The sequence below is a fragment of the Hyla sarda genome, chromosome 11 (genome assembly GCF_029499605.1).
Source record: "Hyla sarda isolate aHylSar1 chromosome 11, aHylSar1.hap1, whole genome shotgun sequence".
NCBI classification, from domain to species: Eukaryota; Metazoa; Chordata; class Amphibia; order Anura; family Hylidae; genus Hyla; species Hyla sarda.
Window position 1 is genome coordinate 99,860,609 of NC_079199.1, and position 17,637 is coordinate 99,878,245.

Genomic DNA, 17,637 nt, shown 5'->3' on the forward strand with positions numbered 1-17,637 from the left:
GGAGAGCCCTACATTGACTGGGGGAGGCCAACATTGGTTGGAGAGCCCTACATTGACTGGGGGAGGCCTATATTTGGGAAGGAAATAATAGTCTATTAGTGATATTTAGAGACATGTCAGCATTTTAGACATATTTGACAAAACAAAATCTCTTAAAGAGGTACTTCGCCCCTAGACATCTTATCCCCTATCCAAAGGATAGGGGATAAGATGTCTGATCACAGGGGTTCCACCATTGGGGACTCCTGCGATCTCCCTGCTGCACCCGGCTTTCGTTTAGAGTGTCAGGTGCAGCATCGGAGGCTCGTGATGTCACGGCCACGCCCCCTCAATGCAAGTCTATGGGAGGGGGTGTGACGGCCGTCACACACCCTCCCATAGACTTGCATTGAAGGGGCATGACCATGACATCACGAGCCTCCGCCCCGCATTGCATCAAAGTTCGCTCTGTGCACCAGATGTCTGGGGTGCCGCGCTGCTGGGGTCCCCCGCGATCAGACATCTTATCCCCTATCCTTTGGATAGGGGATAAGATGTCTAGAGGCTGAGTACCCCTTTAAGTTTTTTTATTGATTCAACACTCATTTGACCCACTGAGTAACTCTACACAACTACAGCTGAGTTATTTGACACATTGCCCTCCATCATGGCCAGTTGTGATGTTCGTGATGGCTGAATTGAGGTATCGTTGGCTTCAGGTCTCAAATGTCCATGTTCTCTGAGACAGGTTTAGTACATGAGGTCTTAAAGGGGTACTCCGCCCCTAGACATCTTATCCAAAGGACAGGGTATAAGATGTCTGATCGCAGGGGTTCCGCCGCTGGGGACCCCCGCGATCTTGGCTGCGGCACCCCAGACATCCGGTGCACAAAGTGAATCAGATGACTGGCAATGCGGGGCGGAGGCTTGTGAAATCACGGCCATGCCCCCTCAATGCAAGTCTATGGGAGGGGGCGTGATGGCCGCCACGCCCCCTCCCATAGACTTGCATTAAGGGGGTGCTACCGTGACGTCACGAGATTCCAGCGCTACACCCAATGCTCTAAATGAATGCCGGGTGCAGTAGGGAGATTGTGGGGGTCCCCAGCGGCAGGACTCCCGCGATCAGACATCTTATTCCCTGTCCTTTGGATAGGGGATAAGATTTCTAGGGGCGGAGTACCCCTTTAAGCAGTGGGAAGTTGAGGGATATTAGACAAGGAAATTCACTGAGGAGCTTCAGCTATGTTCCTCTTATCTTCTAATGTTTTGAAGTCCTATAAATAAGACACCCTTAGTACCAACTATTCGTAGAACGAAGATTATAAATCCCCAGAAGTGGGTGAAATTTTCTATGGTTCGGACCTCCAACCTTATTTCGAAATCATTGATGCTTCTAACCTTGGCTTTTGACATTGCTGGGGTTGAAGCTCATAGATAGAGATGACTGAATCAATTCAGCCCAAATCCCATTCAGCGAGAACTTTACAAAAAATGTGGATTTATTAGAATCCCAAATGTTTTTGTGATTTGTTTTGGATTTGTTTGGTCCCTGCTTCAAAGTACACAGAGTGGCCCAGAGGTAAGCGGCACTGCTGTATGCATCGCTTCCACTCATTACATTTGTTTAGGCTGGGTGTTCCCAATCCAGCCCAGCCATATGTACTGAAGTAGGGACTCCCTCCTGCCTTTGAGAGGGGGCACTTCTGGATCTGGATCTGAACCCAAAAGTATTCTATCAGATCCACTGCACCAAAACAAATCTCGGGAGATTTGCTCATCTCTACTGATAAACTTATATAGTACCTTCCTATGTATTTCTAAAAAATGTTTCCAAAAATTCCAAATAAAAAAATTACAACTCCCCTTTCCAATTTCTTAGAATATGTTATCTTTCTACTGACCCCTCACCTGATCTTTGCTTCTATGTCTAACTTTAGCGGCGTCATCACCGATGACATGTTTAGATACATTAGATACAGCATATAACTGATTCTATTTTTTACCACATTCGTAGTTTCCTATTGTCCCTTGTGTTGTAGATATCTGCTACCCCAATCCTTGCAAAAACGGAGGAACCTGCATTGATGAAGAAGATGGTGAATTTCGCTGTTTGTGTTTGCCAGGCTATATTGGAATAGTCTGTGATATAAGTGAGTGAAGGGGGGGGGGGGGGGGGCTATTCTAACTTCTTTGTCAGTATCACAATCTAATTTATGTATCAGGTACATACGGCATTCAGATACACTGTAATATAATCATGGGCTGGGCTGCCATTTGGAATATGTGGGCCCAATGCAGTCAGGTAGTCAGGATCCCTTGGGCATCTATTTTCCATCTACCATCTTGTACCCCTTTGGGTAATACTAATGGATGCGTGGGATAAAGGAGATAATTATTGTATTATGTGGGATCCTATGGGGAGAATATAAGGGGTGAGATAATGATCTGGTGGCATTAAGCAGTCATTTACATAGGCTTACTGACCACAGTGCAATGTCATCATTAGAGTTGAGCTGATTTACTCTGACAAAAGAGTTAGGTTGTGCTGCTCAGCAGGAAGGAGTTAGTAAGCACTGCTGAGCAGCGCTATATAACCTCTTGGTGAGGGTTGGGGGTGTATAAATTATACAGCAACTTAACTCTTTTTGCTCTCTTTTGGCACATTTATACACCCCCAACCCCCACCAAGGAGTTAACTAGTGCTTCTCTGCCTAGCTGATTAACTCCTGCCTGACTGCAGTGCCATGTCATCATTAGAGTTGAGCTGTCACAGTTTTTTGTCAAAGTAAACTGGCAAATTTTCTGTTTTACTGTAACCTTTGCTGTGCTAAGTGCTGTAAACCAGCCCAGCAAGATATTACAGTAAACCAGCAGATTCGCTGATTTACTGTAACATCTTGCTGGGCCGGCTTATAGCGCTTTTGTCACAGTAAACCAGCTCAACTCTAATGATGTCATGGCACTGTGCTCGGGAAGGAGTTAATTATTGCTGCAGCGCTAGTTAACTCCTTGGTGGGGGTTGGGGGGTGTATGTATTTTACACCCATCTATATGGCTATATTATGTATGCAGTTAGGAGAATGATACTTATATCTCGTTGCTGGTCCGAGCCTATTTTTGTGTAGTCCCTCCTCCAGTGATGACATCACCAGTTTAGAGATGGTAAGTATCACTCTCTTCACTGTATATATATAGATGTCTGTATATACCCCTTCCCCAAGGAGTTAACTGGCACTGCTCAGCAGCACTAACTAACTCCTTCCTTGCTGGACTGAGCCATACTCATGGCTGTCAGCTGCAGCATTGCCAGGTTTGCATGAGCTGGCAATGTTTAAAAGTTCAGAGAGCCCCGAATCCCCTGAAGTTCAGATCAAATCTGCGTTCAGGGGGCTCAGCCCGCTCAACTCTAGTCATCGAGTAAGAAGATTTAATGGCAACTGTTTATACTACTACTATATACGGTATGTACATATTAGAAAGTAATGGTGGGACATTATAGTATAAAAAAAAAGAAAAGGAAAAAAAAAAAAGGAGACCGCAATGGGGTCTGACCTGCTACTCCAGACAATAAACATATATACTGTAAATGTTGAAGAATTACATTTAATCAGAACAGTTTTATTAGATATTTTTCCATAACAAAGGAAAACTAAAAGTTGAACCAGTAGCATCTTATATTCTAGAATTATTTCATTTTGTGTTGTACATTATTTTTCATTAATTTTATGTTTGAAGTTAACCGTGATTCTTTATTTACTGCTTTATGTTAGTTGACATTTTATTTACTGCTTTATGTTGGTCTGGAATGTTTTGTGATGATGAACCTGTATGGGGTCTGGGATACCAGATTAAAGGAATTGAGGTAGGAAATTATTGAGGGAGGAAATTATTGTATTATGTGGGATCCTATGGGGAGAATAATCATCTGGTGACATTCAGCAGTCATTTACATAGGCTTACTGACTGCAGTGCCATGTCATCATTAGAGTTGAGCTGATTTATTGTGACAAAAGAGCTAGGTTGCACTGTTCAGCAGGAAGGAGTTAATAAGCACTGCTGAGCAGCACTATATAACTTCTTGGTGGCGGTTGGGGGTGTATAAATTATACAGCAACTTAACTCTTTTGGCACTCTTTTGGCACATTTATACACCCCCAACCCCACCAAGGAGTTAACTAGCGCTGCTTTGCATAGCTGATTAACTCCTACCTGACTGCAGTGTGATGTCATCATGAGGTCTAGGGCTGAGGTGCAGAAGTTATGGATGGCCCGATTAATATGCAGAAAAGCCCTGCTTCAAAAGGAAAAAAAATGCTTCTCTAGTACCACATTTAGGTAGCTACAGCGTAAACCTGACCAGTATATAAAGATACAAATCGGTAGGCCAGCATTCACCGCCAAACTTGAGACTCAGCGTTTCCAAATGGAATGACCGACGGACCTGGCTTCAGAACAGGTGTGGGGCGCTCAGAGGCCACTGCCGGCGGCAGTGGCCTCTGAGCACCCCATGCCTGTTCTGGAACCAGGTCCGTCGGTCATTCCATTTGGGAGCGCCGAGCCTCCAGTTGGTCTTTGGTTGCTCCTAGCAATGCCCTACTCAAATATTATATGGACATTTTGGAAATAAGCTCCTCTAAACGAAGGCGCTGGTCCCCAAAGTGTGTTAATAGGGTTTTAGTTGTAACGCGTTTCGATCCCGGACAGGGCTCTTCATCAGGCATACAGTTAGCATGGAAAAGCATACATTTATAGAGACAGTTTGATGACCACTTCCGGATTACCGTGTGCAAAAAAACTACAAGTGAAAACACAAAGTGTACTGTGCATAAAATGTACATAAAAAAACACAGTAAAAATATAAAAAGTGACCAAGCAAGATAAAAGCAGAATAAATATTTCATATAAAATGACATTACCATTCATTCATAAAATGGAATGAATTAATTTTATGGCTGTGAGAGGACTCCATAGGGGGCTAGTGCCTAAATAAAAATGAATTAAATACAGTAAATACACTATGTACCCACAATGGAGGGAAAAAGCGTAAAAACAGTAATACCAACTGAAAGGACCACGCACCCCCGACGCGCGTTTCGCATTAGCTTCACCAGCTTCCAGCATGTCAAAGTTTTCTTCCTTCTGGAGTAATGCTATGTTGCATACTTTTTCATATGGTCGTGAGACAAGCTGCATCTCCGTAAGAATCTGTCCTTATCTGTAAATTATGGAGGCTTGGAACCACATGACGGTAACCATGATTTCTCGAACACGGGCGCATTCACTATGTAGTTTCACAACCTCAAATACCACAGCGCTAAACCTGCTCCCAAGCGGCCCAGTCCACATTCTTTTCTAGCATAGCTCATATTTCCATGGCAGTGCCCTTTAGGAAGTCAAACCCATTATGGTTCAGTCGCAGAGAATTATGGTTAAAGACCATTTTACACAGGGTGAATATTGGCTGCTCTTTCCCTACAATGGGCCAGTATTCTGCTAAAGGACGGAAAAATCATGGTTATTGGCCGCACATCATTTGTTTACACTGGGTGGAGTTAAAGGACCATGTGAACATTCAGCGTTCAGACTAATACTTAAAGGGGTACTCCATCCCTAGACATCTTATCCCCTATAAAAAGGATATGGGAAAAGATGTCTGATCGTGGTGGTCCCACCACTGGGGACCCCCGCGATCTCCCTGCTGCACCCAGCATTAATTTAGAGCATCGGGTGCAGTGCCGGAGGCTCGTGACTTCACGCCCACGCCCCCACAATGCAAGTCTATGGGAGGGGGCGTGACGGCTGCCACGCCCCCTCCCATAGACTTGCATTGTGGGGGCGTGGCCGTGATGTCATAAGCGGGGCGTGACCGTGATGTCACGAGCCTCCGCCCCGCATCACCAGTCATCCGACATGGAGTGAAGTTCGCTCTGTGCACCGGATGTCTGGGGTGCCACAGCCAAGATCGCGGGGGATCCCCAGCGGCTGGACCCCCACGATCAGACATCTTATCCCCTATCCTTTGGATAGGCGTTAAGATGTCTAGAGGCAGAGTACCCCTATAATTCTAATCATTATTGTGCAGTTGTCCAAAGGGCCTTCAGTTGTAGATGCCACTTGAGGAAGGGTTGGGTAAGGAAAGATCCAAAACCATGTCTCTCTGCTGTTGGTTAACATCTATCATCCTTCATCCTCCTGATCACATTTTCCATGTCAATGTCTCTGGTTAGATGTAGAAAAATGTCTCGACTATTGGGACACATTCCAAGGATTCTGCTATAAACATTTCTTTGATCGGAAAAGTTGGGAAGAGGCTGAGACCCAATGCCGAGAATATGGCGGTCATCTCGTAAGCATTGTGACCCCAGAGGAGCAAGACTTTGTAAACAGTAAGTATAGAAAACGATGGGGCATAAACGGGGTCCCAATATTCCTCCTACCTCGAAAGTCAAACCATTTCCATCAAGAACTTTGGATTAAATCTTTTCCCCTCCGATGAGTTGTTATAAAGCGCTGGTCTAAACGAGTAAACAATACACATTGAAGAACCCATTAGATTAGAACCCACAGCTTTGGCATATTCAGTGATATGATATATTAAAGGGTTACTCCGCTCCCCAGGGTCTGGAACATTGAGCTCCGAACGCTGGGTGCGGGCTTCCGTGTTCATGCCCGCCCCCTTGTGATGTCTTGCCCTGCCCTGTGACTTCACGTCCCACCCCCTCAATCCAAGTCTATGGGAGGGGGCGGGACATCACAAGGGGGTGGGCGTGAACACGGAAGCCCGAACCCAGTGTTAGGAACTCAATGTTCTGGATGCTGGGAGCGGAGTAACCCTTTAAAGAGGTACTCCCCCCCCCCCATACATCTTATCCCCAATACAAAGGATAGGATATAAGATGTCTGATCGTGAGGATCCCGCCACTGGGGACCCTCGCGATCCCCCTGCTGCACCCAGCGTTTGTTTAGAGAGTCGGGTGCAGCGCCGGAGGGTCGTGATGTTGCAGCCATGCCCCCTCAATGCGTAAGGCGTAATCATTCCATTTATAGTTTTTTTCTGCTAATAAATGGTCCTGCTGAGGACCTTTTAACCATTACTTGGACTTCGCCTCTTGCATCAAAGAGTCTACAGCGCCATATCCTAAGAGTCCTTTTTCTTCAGCCTCCTCTACTAATCCTCAGGACCTCAGGGGTCTGTTCCTGCAACCCGGTGGCTTGACAGTGACTAGTAATTGATGGTACCCCATAATCTCTGGGGTAATATGCCTTCTATCTCCTACCTTGAGATGAGCGGACACCTACAAGCCCCGTGGGGTATTCCCCCCATATTTCTCCTCTCATATCTCCTAGGATAATACACGAGGGGGGGTAATACATCAGGGCCATTGGGGGAAATTTATCAACAACAGTACAAAGGAAAAGTTGCTTAGTTGCCCATAGCAACCAATCAGATCACTACTTTCATTTTGCAGGGGCCATGTTAAAAATGAAAGAAGCGATCTGATTGGTTGCTATGGGCAACTGGGCAACTTTTCCTCTCAACAGGTTTTGATAAATCTCCCCCATTGTCTTTAAATCACAAACTCCATTTCCTTTTATATCCAATCCGATGTTTTTACACTGGATTGATCTAGTTGAGGCCTACTTCATTTTACGACGGGAATATCCTCAAGTACTTTTCTGGGGACTTTCTTGACTTGGAACCACCACAGATTTCCAGTTTGAGCAATGTGAAATGAACTGGAACCAATGAGATTTCTGTAGAGGTGACTCTGGATTCGGAAGGTCGACAGAGAACCAAGGCCCTGAAGGATCCACGAGGCTCCGTCTTATGCCGGCCGTTCACCTATAAATACATTTATTTTATTTTTCTATAGATCAGTATAAGGACTACCAGTGGACAGGCCTCAATGATCGGACAATAGAAGGAGACTTTCAGTGGTCAGATGGGAATCCTCTGGTAAGTCGTCTACAGCAGTGGTCCCCAACCTAGTCCTCAAGGCCCACCAATATTCTGGCTTTTTTTTTGGTCCCTCTATTGGAATAGAACAGGGTAATATTTAAAGGGGTACTCCACCCCTAGACATCTTATCCCCTATCCAAAGGAGTGTCGGGTGCAGCGCCAGGGGCTCATGACGTCACTGCCACGCCGACCCGTGACGTCACAGCCACACACCCTCAATGCAACTCTATGGGAGGGGGCGTGACATCTGTTACACCACCTCCCATGGACTTGCATTGAGGGGGCGTGGCCATGACATCACGAGCGGGGTGTGGCCATGACGTCACAAGCTTCCACATCGCCAGTCATTCGGCACGGAGCAAAGTTCGCTCCATGCACCGGATGTCTGGGGTGCCTGCGATCAGATGTTTAGGGGCGGAGTACCCCTTTAAATCCTTGACTGTTGGTGGCCTTGAGGACTGGGTTGGGGACCTATGGTCTACAGTGTCTGGTGCAGATGAGATTATTTCCTTACATTGTGCTCACTTGATATTTCAGTGAATTCCTACCCATCCAGTTGCATAGCCATAGGTGGCTAAAGTCTATGCTAAACCAATGACACTGCCAAGAGGACAACTTAAAGGGGAACTCCAGTTGAAACAAGTGGGAAAAAAATGTTTTCAAATCAACTGGGGCCAGAAAGTTAAACAGATTTGTAAATTACTTCTATTAAAAAAAATCTGAATCCTTCCAGTACTTATCAGCTGCTGTATGCTACAGAGAAATGTGTGCAGTTCTTTCCAGTCTGACCATAGTGCTCTCTGCTGACACCTCTGTCCGTGTCAGGAACTGTCCAGAGTAGGAGCAAATCCAAACCTCTCCAGCTCAGGACAGTTCCTGACACGGACAGAGGTGTCAGCAGAGAGGACTGAGGTCAGACCAGTGGCAGATCTGGTGGTGGTGGTGGTGGGGGGGGGAGGTGCAACAGGGCAATTGCCCGACCCCGAGATTGCTGCCCCTCCCGTACTATAGCATGGTGGAGCGGGAGCTGACAGCTCCACCAATCCCTCACCTTTCTCACATGCTGCTCCATTCTTGCAGCGTGTGAGCCGCGGGGATGCCAACCACTGCAGGCCGGCGCGATGATGTCACGCACCGGCGCCCGGAGATCACGTTCCCGCTGCTCACACTCTGCAAGAATGGTGCAGCGTATGTGAAGGGTGACAGCTAGAGAGAGCTGCTCGGGCGCTGTATGGTACAGGGTAATTATTAAAACTATAACGAAAACTTGGGGGGAGGGGAGCGAGACGATGCACAGAAAAGGGCACATTATAAGTCAGGGGCACATGTCAGGGGGGCATTATAAGTCAGGGGCACATGTCAGAGGGACATCATATGTGAGTGACACATACTGTTCCGAACTGTCCAGAGTAGTAGAAAATCCCCATAGCAAACATATGCTGCTCTGGACAGTTCCTAAAATGGACAGAGATGTCAGCAGAGAGCACTGTGGTGATGATGTCAGCAGAGAGCACTGTGTTCCAAAAAGAAAAGAATTTCCTCTGTAGCATTCAGCAGCTAATAAGTCCTGGAAGTATTAAGATTTTTTTTAATAGAAGTAATTTACAAATCTGTTTAACTTTCTGGAGCCCGTTGATTTGAAGACATATTTTTTTCCCACCGGAGTTCCCCTTTAACCCATCCAGTCCAGAACATAGGAAAAAGTGCTCCGAACAAGATCTAGCACTACAGAGGCTGAACCTTGTTCACACAGTGATATGGCCGGGGCAGGATCATGACATCCACATTTTTACGTTTTTCCCTGCAGCTTTTTGAGAAATGGAAGCAAGGACAACCCGACAGCTACTTCCTCTCCGGTGAAGACTGTGTGGTAATGGGTTTCCATGACGGTGGTCTCTGGAGCGATGTCCCGTGCAACTACCACCTTCCCTACACCTGTAAAATGGGCCTGGGTAAGAGTCATTACAAGGTCGTCTCCATCTGACGCCGGGACCTCGTCACTTCATAGCCCCGCCCCCTCATGACATCACGCCCCCTCAATGCATGTCTATGGGAGGGGGCGTGACAGTAGGGTGACCACAAGTCCCGGACCGCCCGGGACAGTCCTGCAATTGGAGAGTCTGTCCCGGGTCCCGGTCACCCTCATTCCGGGACAATGCAGTGTTCCGGAATGATCTGAGCCCGTGAGCCGCCATCCGCCGACCGCTGCTGTGCTGTGAGTCACAGCACAGCAGCGGTCGGCGGCTCCAGGGGGAGGGCAACGGGACAATTGCCCCCCCCCCCCCCCGAGATTGTTGCCCCTCCTCCTGTACTTAGTGTACTATAGCATGGTGGAGCAGGAGCTGTCGGCTGTCCCGCTCCAACACCCCTTTCTCACGTCCGTCACCTTTCTATCACAAGCCGCGGCTGCTCCATTCCTGCAGTCAGTGAGAGCCAATCACGGCAGGCCGGAGCGATGACATCACATCATCGCGCCGGCGCCCGGAGATCACGTCCCCGCGGCTCTCACTGACTGCAGGAATGGAGCAGCCGCAGCGTGTGAGAAAGGTGACGGGCGTGAGAAAGGGGAGGGGGGAGCAAATTATAAGTGAGGGGCACATGTCAGGGGGCATTGTATGTGAGGGGCACATGACAGGACCCCCCACTGTCATGTGCCCCTCATATATAATACCCCATGTCATGTGCCCCTCATCTATAATACCCCATGTCCTGTGCCCCTCACATATAATGCCCCCTGTCCTGCCCCCTCAGGGGGCATTATATGTGAGGGGCACATGTCAGGGGGGCATTATATGTGAGGGGCACAGGCCATGGGGCATTATATGTGAGGGGCACAGAACAGGGGGCATTATAAGTCAGGGTCACATGTCAGGGGGGCATTATATGTGGGGGCACATGACAGGGGGGCATTATATGTGAGGGGCACATGTCAGGGGGCATTATATGTGGGGGCACATGACAGGGGTCCCCCGGTCATGTGCCCATATAATGCACAAATAATGCCCCCCCCCCGACATTTGCCACTTACTTATATTACCCAAAGTCTTGTGCCCATCACTTATAATACCCTGTCCTGTGCTCCCCACATATAATGCCCCCGTCATGTGCCCCCCACATATAATGCCCCCTGTCATGTGCCCCCACATATAATGCCCCCCTGACATGTGCCCCTCACATATAATGCCCCTCTCATATAATGCCCCATGTCCTGTGCCCCTCTCATATAATGCCCCATGCCCTGTGCCCCTCATATATAATACCCCATGTCCTGTGCCCCTCACATATAATGCCCCCCTGACATGTGCCCCTCACATATAATGCCCCCTGTCATGTGCCCCCACATATAATGCCCCCCCTGACATGTGCCCCTCACATATAATGCCCCTCTCATATAATGCCCCATGTCCTGTGCCCCTCACATATAATGCCCCATGTCCTGTGCCCCTCTCATATAATGCCCCATGTCCTGTGCCCCTCATATATAATACCCCATGTCCTGTGCCCCTCACATATAATGCCCCATGTCCTGTGCCCCTCATATATAATACCCCATGTCCTGTGCCCCTCACATATAATGCCCCCTGTCCTGCTCCCTCAGGGGGGCATTATATGTGAGGGGCAAAGGACAGGGGGCATTATAAGTCAGGGACATATGTCAGGGGGGGGGGGGGGCTGTCCTGTGCCTCCACGTATAATGCCCAATGCCAGTCTCACGTATAAGTTTGACGAAATGCACTTGTGAAAGTAAGTGTCCCTGAATGGCAGTTAGGAAATGTGGTCACCCTACGTGACAGCTGTCACACCCCCTCCCATAGACTTGCATTGAGGGAGTGGGCGTGACGTCTCTGGAGCGATGCCCCGTGCAACTACCACCTTCCCTACACCTGTATAATGCGCCTGGGTAAGAGTCATTACAAGGTCGTCTCCATCTGACCTAGGAAAATCATCACGACCATTCAAAATATACTGTCATTTCTGTTCCAGTCATATTAAAGGGGTACTCCCCTGGAAAACTTTTTCTTTTAAATCAACTGGTGCCAGAAAGTTAAACAGATTTGTAAATTACTTCTATTTAAAAATCTTAATGCTTCTAGTACTTATCAGCTTCTATTTGCTCCACAGGAAGTTCTTTTTTTTTTTTTTTTTTCCTTTCTCTCTGCCCACAGTGCTCTCTGCTGACACCTCTGTCCATTTAAGGACCTGTCTGGAGGAGGATAGGTTTGCTATGGGGATTTTCTCCTACTCTGGACAGTTCCTAAAATGAACAGAGGCATCAGCAGAGAGCACTGTGGTCAGACAGAAAGGAAATAAAATTAAAAAAAAGAACTTCCTGTGGAGCAAATAGAAGCTGCTAAGTACTGGAAGGATTAAGATTTTTAAATAGAAGTCATTTACAGATCTGTTTAACTTTCTGGCACCAGTTGATTTTAAAATAAATGTTTTCCAGGGGAGTACTCCTTTAAATGGGTACTCCGCTGCTCAGCGTTTGGAACAAACTGTTCCGGACGCTGGAGCCGGCGCCGGAAGCTCATGACATCATAGCCCTGCCCCCTCATGACATCACGCCCCCTCAATGCAAGTCACGGCCGTCACGCCCCCTCCCAGAGACTTGCATTGAGGGGGCGGGGCGTGACATCATGAGGGGGTGGGGCTATGACATCACGGGCTCCCGGCGCAGGCTGCAGCGTTCGGAACAGTTTGTGTTAGTACCCCTTTTATGTAGTACCCCTTTAATTACACTTTTTTTTTTCTCCTCATTTTCTAAGGTCTCTTCTGCAACTTTGAAAATATGAAAATATGTGGGAGTTCATTTTCGTGCCACTTAATTTTTCTTTCGTGCCAAAAATTAGCAAATTTGGCGGCATATGTTTTTTGTTTTTTTTTTTGCCACCATATTGGATTTATTAATTTGTTTTGTGCCAAAATTGTTTAGTTTGGCTCCAAAATTGGCAATTTTGGCACCAAAACTGCCGATTTCGGCGCCAAATATTACATCCTGGAAGACTCCATGATTACTAGTGCCCAGACATGTGGTAACTGTATATATAAAACATTTCTAGGGCTTAAATGTGAGTTCAGGTGCAGTGACCATGAAAAAAAAAATATTTTTTTAAATAAAATTTTCCAATAATAATTATTTATTTTCAAGAATTGATTAAATAACACATCCCCAACCCCCCCCCCCCCCCAAAAAAAAAAAAAACTGCAACCATTTCTGTCATTTCTACACTATTTTTGAAAATATAATGTAAAACATGACATTTACATAGCCACGCCCACTTTTGCAAATCTGTTGTGATTAGTGTAAACCTTGGATAATTCTCATGTAAAAAACTTTGAATATCTGATTCTTTCGGGCCCAAATTTTGGCACAAAACTAAATTTTTGATGCAGAGTTTTGGATATGACCGCCAATGTGTGGGAGTGTTTTATGGCAGCTCATGTCCATGTTTGTCCTAGTGTCCTGTGGGCCTCCACCCGAAGTGGCCAATGCTTCTATATATGGGCGACCCAAAACACGATACCCGATCGGCTCTGTGGTGGGATATCGCTGCGATGAAGGTTTTGTTCAACGCAATTTACCCGTCATTAAGTGCCAGTCGGACGGCGTATGGGAGGAGCCACAGATAAACTGCTTGTCTGGTAAGTAGGATGAGCAGTCACCTAAAGGTTGATGGGACTGTGACACGAGCCCTGTTGGAGCAAAAATTGGTGATGTGGTGAAAGGGGCGTAGGGCGTTTCTCGGTGTTCACCACCCAATGCTCTCCTTGGTCTACTTACGGGACTTACAGCTCTGGCCAGCACCACATAGCCAGTGTTCCACTGCCAGGGACCAAAAGCTACGGTGATGGCTAGTGGGGCAATTGCCCTGTGGGATGGGTGTAAGGGGCCGGTGAGCCAACAAGCCACTCTTACTTGACCAGGGTAGCTACATGAACCTTTGCCCTAGGGGTTAAGGAGTGCCTAAGAGCCGTATGACACGTCTTCCCATCTCATAGGGGATGTGCGGCCAACGGCCAACGAATGGTGGAATCAAGGGGCCGCACGGATGTTCAAGTGAACATGTGACATCCCCCCCGGGTTGGTTGAGGTTTGTAATAGGCATAGAAAATGAGTGCTGATTTACGGTATCAGTGTTTGTTTACAGAGAGTGTCAGGCCATATAATTGGGTCCTTAGTAGGACTCTGGGGATACAGGAGAAGGGTAGGTTTCTGCTGGTTGGTCTATATCAGGGGTCTCAAACTGTGGCCCTTCAGATGTTGCAAAACTTCAACTCCCAGCAGGTCTGCCTTCTCCAGAGGATCCACACTGTCCCTAAAAGGTAATTCAAGGTTTCCCTTTCATCTCGTCTCTTACCAGTAGTCTCAAAATGTGGCCCTCCAGATGTGGCAAATTTAAACTCCCAGCATGCCCAAACAGCCGCTGGGAGTTGAAGTTTTGCCACATCTGGAGGGCCACAGTTTGAGGCCACTGGTCTATATGATGGGTGCGGAGAAGCAAAGAATGGGTGGATTGGAGAAACAAGACAGGTTATTAAGCTTGGGGTTATTTAGGTTTCAGGAAAAGACGTCTTAGGGACGATCTGATCACAATGTACAAATATATGAATGGACAGTCCACAATGACAAGGGGGCATCTGTTGACAACTATAAGGGAACTGCTGCCTACAATGATGAAATGGTTGTCTACTATGGTTGAACTGCTGCCTACCATGGGGGAACTGTTGCCGACTATTGGGAAATTGTTTTCTACTATGGTTGAACTGCTGCCTACTATGGGGGAACTGCTGCCTACTATGGGGGAACTGCTGCCTACTATGGGGGAACTGCTGCCTACTATGGGGGAACTGCTGCCTACTATGAATGGACAGTCCACAAAGACAAAGGGGCTTCCTCTACGTCTAGAGAAAAGGTTTCACCATCATCACAGACAGAGATTCTTTACTGTAAGAGCAGTGGGATTATGGAACTCTTGGAAGTTCAAGGGGGGCCTGGATGTTTATCTGGAAAATATATTATCACAGGTTATGGACACTAATTTATGGGGATAGAACGTTGATTTAGGGATTTATTTAGAGTCGGGTAGGATTTATTTTTTACTCGTATAGGGCAATTGGCATCTGCCTCATAAGGTTTTGCCTTCTTCTGGATCAACACAGTAGGATTGTAGGTTGAATTTGATGAACTCTTGTTGTTTTTGAACCCTATGAGTTATGTAACTATGTAAAAAGCTGAAGAAGAAGGGAAAGTTCTAAGGAAAGGAACTGAACTGAAGACCCCATTTTTTTTTTCGATGGACCCCTCCTTTGTTCTCCTCCTTGTTCTTCTTTAACATGTCCATTTGCTTTGTGTCCTCTTTCCATACAGCACACCAGTGATGTGACCACATCTCAAGACCCGTCTGCCTCACGAATATGAAGTCTCACCCTGGTGGCCAAATGTCATGGGCCGAAAGACTCCAAGACGGGGCCACGTTCGGCCAACACACCACTAAAGCAGAGTCACAGGGAGGTGCTATATACTATTACACTGTGGCCTTCCTCGTCCCGTTTTAGCAGTCCTATCTTTAACCCCTTTATTACCCACTTCTCCACAATGACCAGACTAGATACAGGTTCTTATTCAGATTATTGATAAGAAGGATAGTCCTTAAAATGACACCCCCCAATGTGTCATTCTCATCTGACCTCTTCAGAATTCAGAATGTAGCATTAGATTGGGAGAAAGGGAGGACAAATTATGGTGGCTAAGCTGTAAAATTGTCCTGAATTCTAGACAACAATGGAGATTTACTTAAAAAGTCCACCACTTTTCAACTTGTATCTGTGACCATGATGGTTTATGAGATCATTTGAGTTCAGGTCACGGCTGTGAACCAGATCCATGTCCCGCGCCATCACAGATACTGTCCCACTGATCTGATCCGTGCCCTGGGCATGACAGATACTGTCCCCACTGACCTGATCCATGCCCCTGCGCCATCACAAATGCCATCCCACTGACCTGATCCATGCCCCGCGCCTTCACAGATACTGTCCCCACTGACCTGATCCATGCCCGGTGCCATCACAGATACCGTCCCACTGACCTGATCCATGCCCGGTGCCATCACAGATACCGTCCCACTGACCTGATCCATGCCCCGCGCCATCACAGATACTGTCCCCACTGACCTGATCCATGCCCGGTGCCATCACAGATACCGTCCCACTGACCTGATCCATGCCCGGTGCCATCACAGATACCGTCCCACTGACCTGATCCATGCCCCGCGCCATCACAGATACTGTCCCCACTGACCTGATTCATGCCCCGCGCCATCACAGATACCATCCCACTGATCTGATCCATGCCCCTGCGCCATCACAGATACCGTCCCACTGACCTGATCCATGGCCCGTGCCATCACAGATACCATCCCACTGACCTGATCCATGCCCCGCGCCATCACAGATACTGTCCCCACTGCCCTGACCCATGCCTCGCACCATCGCAGATACCATCGCCACCGATAAATGAGAGCAAATTGTGATCTGGAAGGGCAGGGCAAAACATTTTATGCAGATTGCCAATAAAAACACAATAGGGGAGATTTATTAAAACCTGTGCAGAGGAGGAGTGGTGCAGTTGTCCATAGAAACCAATTCGATCACTTCTTTCATTTTTCACAGGCCTTTTTAAAAATGAAAGAAGAAATGTAATTTGTCTCTATGGGCAACTGCACCACTCCTCTACAGAGGTTTTGATAAATCTGCCCAATGTTTAGATATATAAAGTGTTCAGCTGGTTCCGAATGTTCCAAACAGGAGAGGGGAAACTGAATAGTATAAAGTGGAAGCATTTACTAATGATTCAAAATGTCTGAGATTTTGTTGAAATAAAATAAAAAATGTCTTTTAAGTTGTTTGTTTGTTTTTACCTACAAAGAGAAACCAAAGGACGAGGCAGTATTATTGTAGTTATATTGTATATCTTGTATATATGGGAGAAACTGCTGCCTACTATGGGGGAACTGCTGCTGCCTACTATGCGGGGACTGCTGCCTACTATGTGGGGGACTTCTGCCTATTATGGGGGGCTGCTGCTTACTGTGGAGGGGGGCTGCTGCTGCCTGCTATGGGGAAAACTGTCTACTGTGGGGGGACTACTGCCTACTATGGGGAGTCTGCTGCCTACTATGGGGGGAGTCTGATGCCTACTATGAGGGAACTGCTGCTGCCTACTATAGGGGAAATTGCTTTTGCCTACTATGGGGGAAAATGCTGCTGTCTACTATGTGGGAAATTGCTGCTGCCTACTATGAGGTAAATTGCTGCTGCCTACTATGGGGGAAATTGCTGCTGCCTACTATGTGGGAAACTGCTGCTGCCTATTATGTAGGGAATCTGCTGCCTACCTAAAGTGGGGGAAATCTGCAGCCTACAATGGTGAAACCACTGCGGGCTTCTATGGGGGAACTGTTGCCTACTTTGGGAAAATTGTTCTCTACTATGGGGCAACTGCTGCCTACTATAGAAGAACTGCTGCATACTATGAGGAAACTGTTGCCTACTATGGGTGACTGCCACCTACTATGGGGGAATCTGCTGCCTACTATGGGGTGAACCTGCTGCCTACAATGGAGTGAATCTGCTGCCTACAATGGGGGAAATCTGCTGCCTACCTAATGAGGGGGACATCTGCTGCTGACCTA

At 47.2% G+C, this 17,637-nt stretch overlaps 1 protein-coding gene across 2 annotated transcripts in view; it reads left to right on the top strand.

Moving 5' to 3' along the window:
* BCAN (brevican) overlaps positions 1-16,844 on the top strand; it is a 68,722-nt gene extending 51,878 nt beyond the window's left edge. For both annotated transcript variants that reach the window (XM_056545181.1, XM_056545182.1), the window contains exons 9-14: positions 2,022-2,132; positions 6,210-6,368; positions 7,857-7,939; positions 9,750-9,894; positions 13,403-13,585; positions 15,312-16,844. In XM_056545181.1, the coding sequence (XP_056401156.1) occupies positions 2,022-2,132; positions 6,210-6,368; positions 7,857-7,939; positions 9,750-9,894; positions 13,403-13,585; positions 15,312-15,322 (692 nt within the window). In that variant the 3' untranslated portion in view covers positions 15,323-16,844. The remainder of the gene's footprint in view (positions 1-2,021; positions 2,133-6,209; positions 6,369-7,856; positions 7,940-9,749; positions 9,895-13,402; positions 13,586-15,311) is intronic.
* Positions 16,845-17,637: the final 793 nt, after the last annotated feature.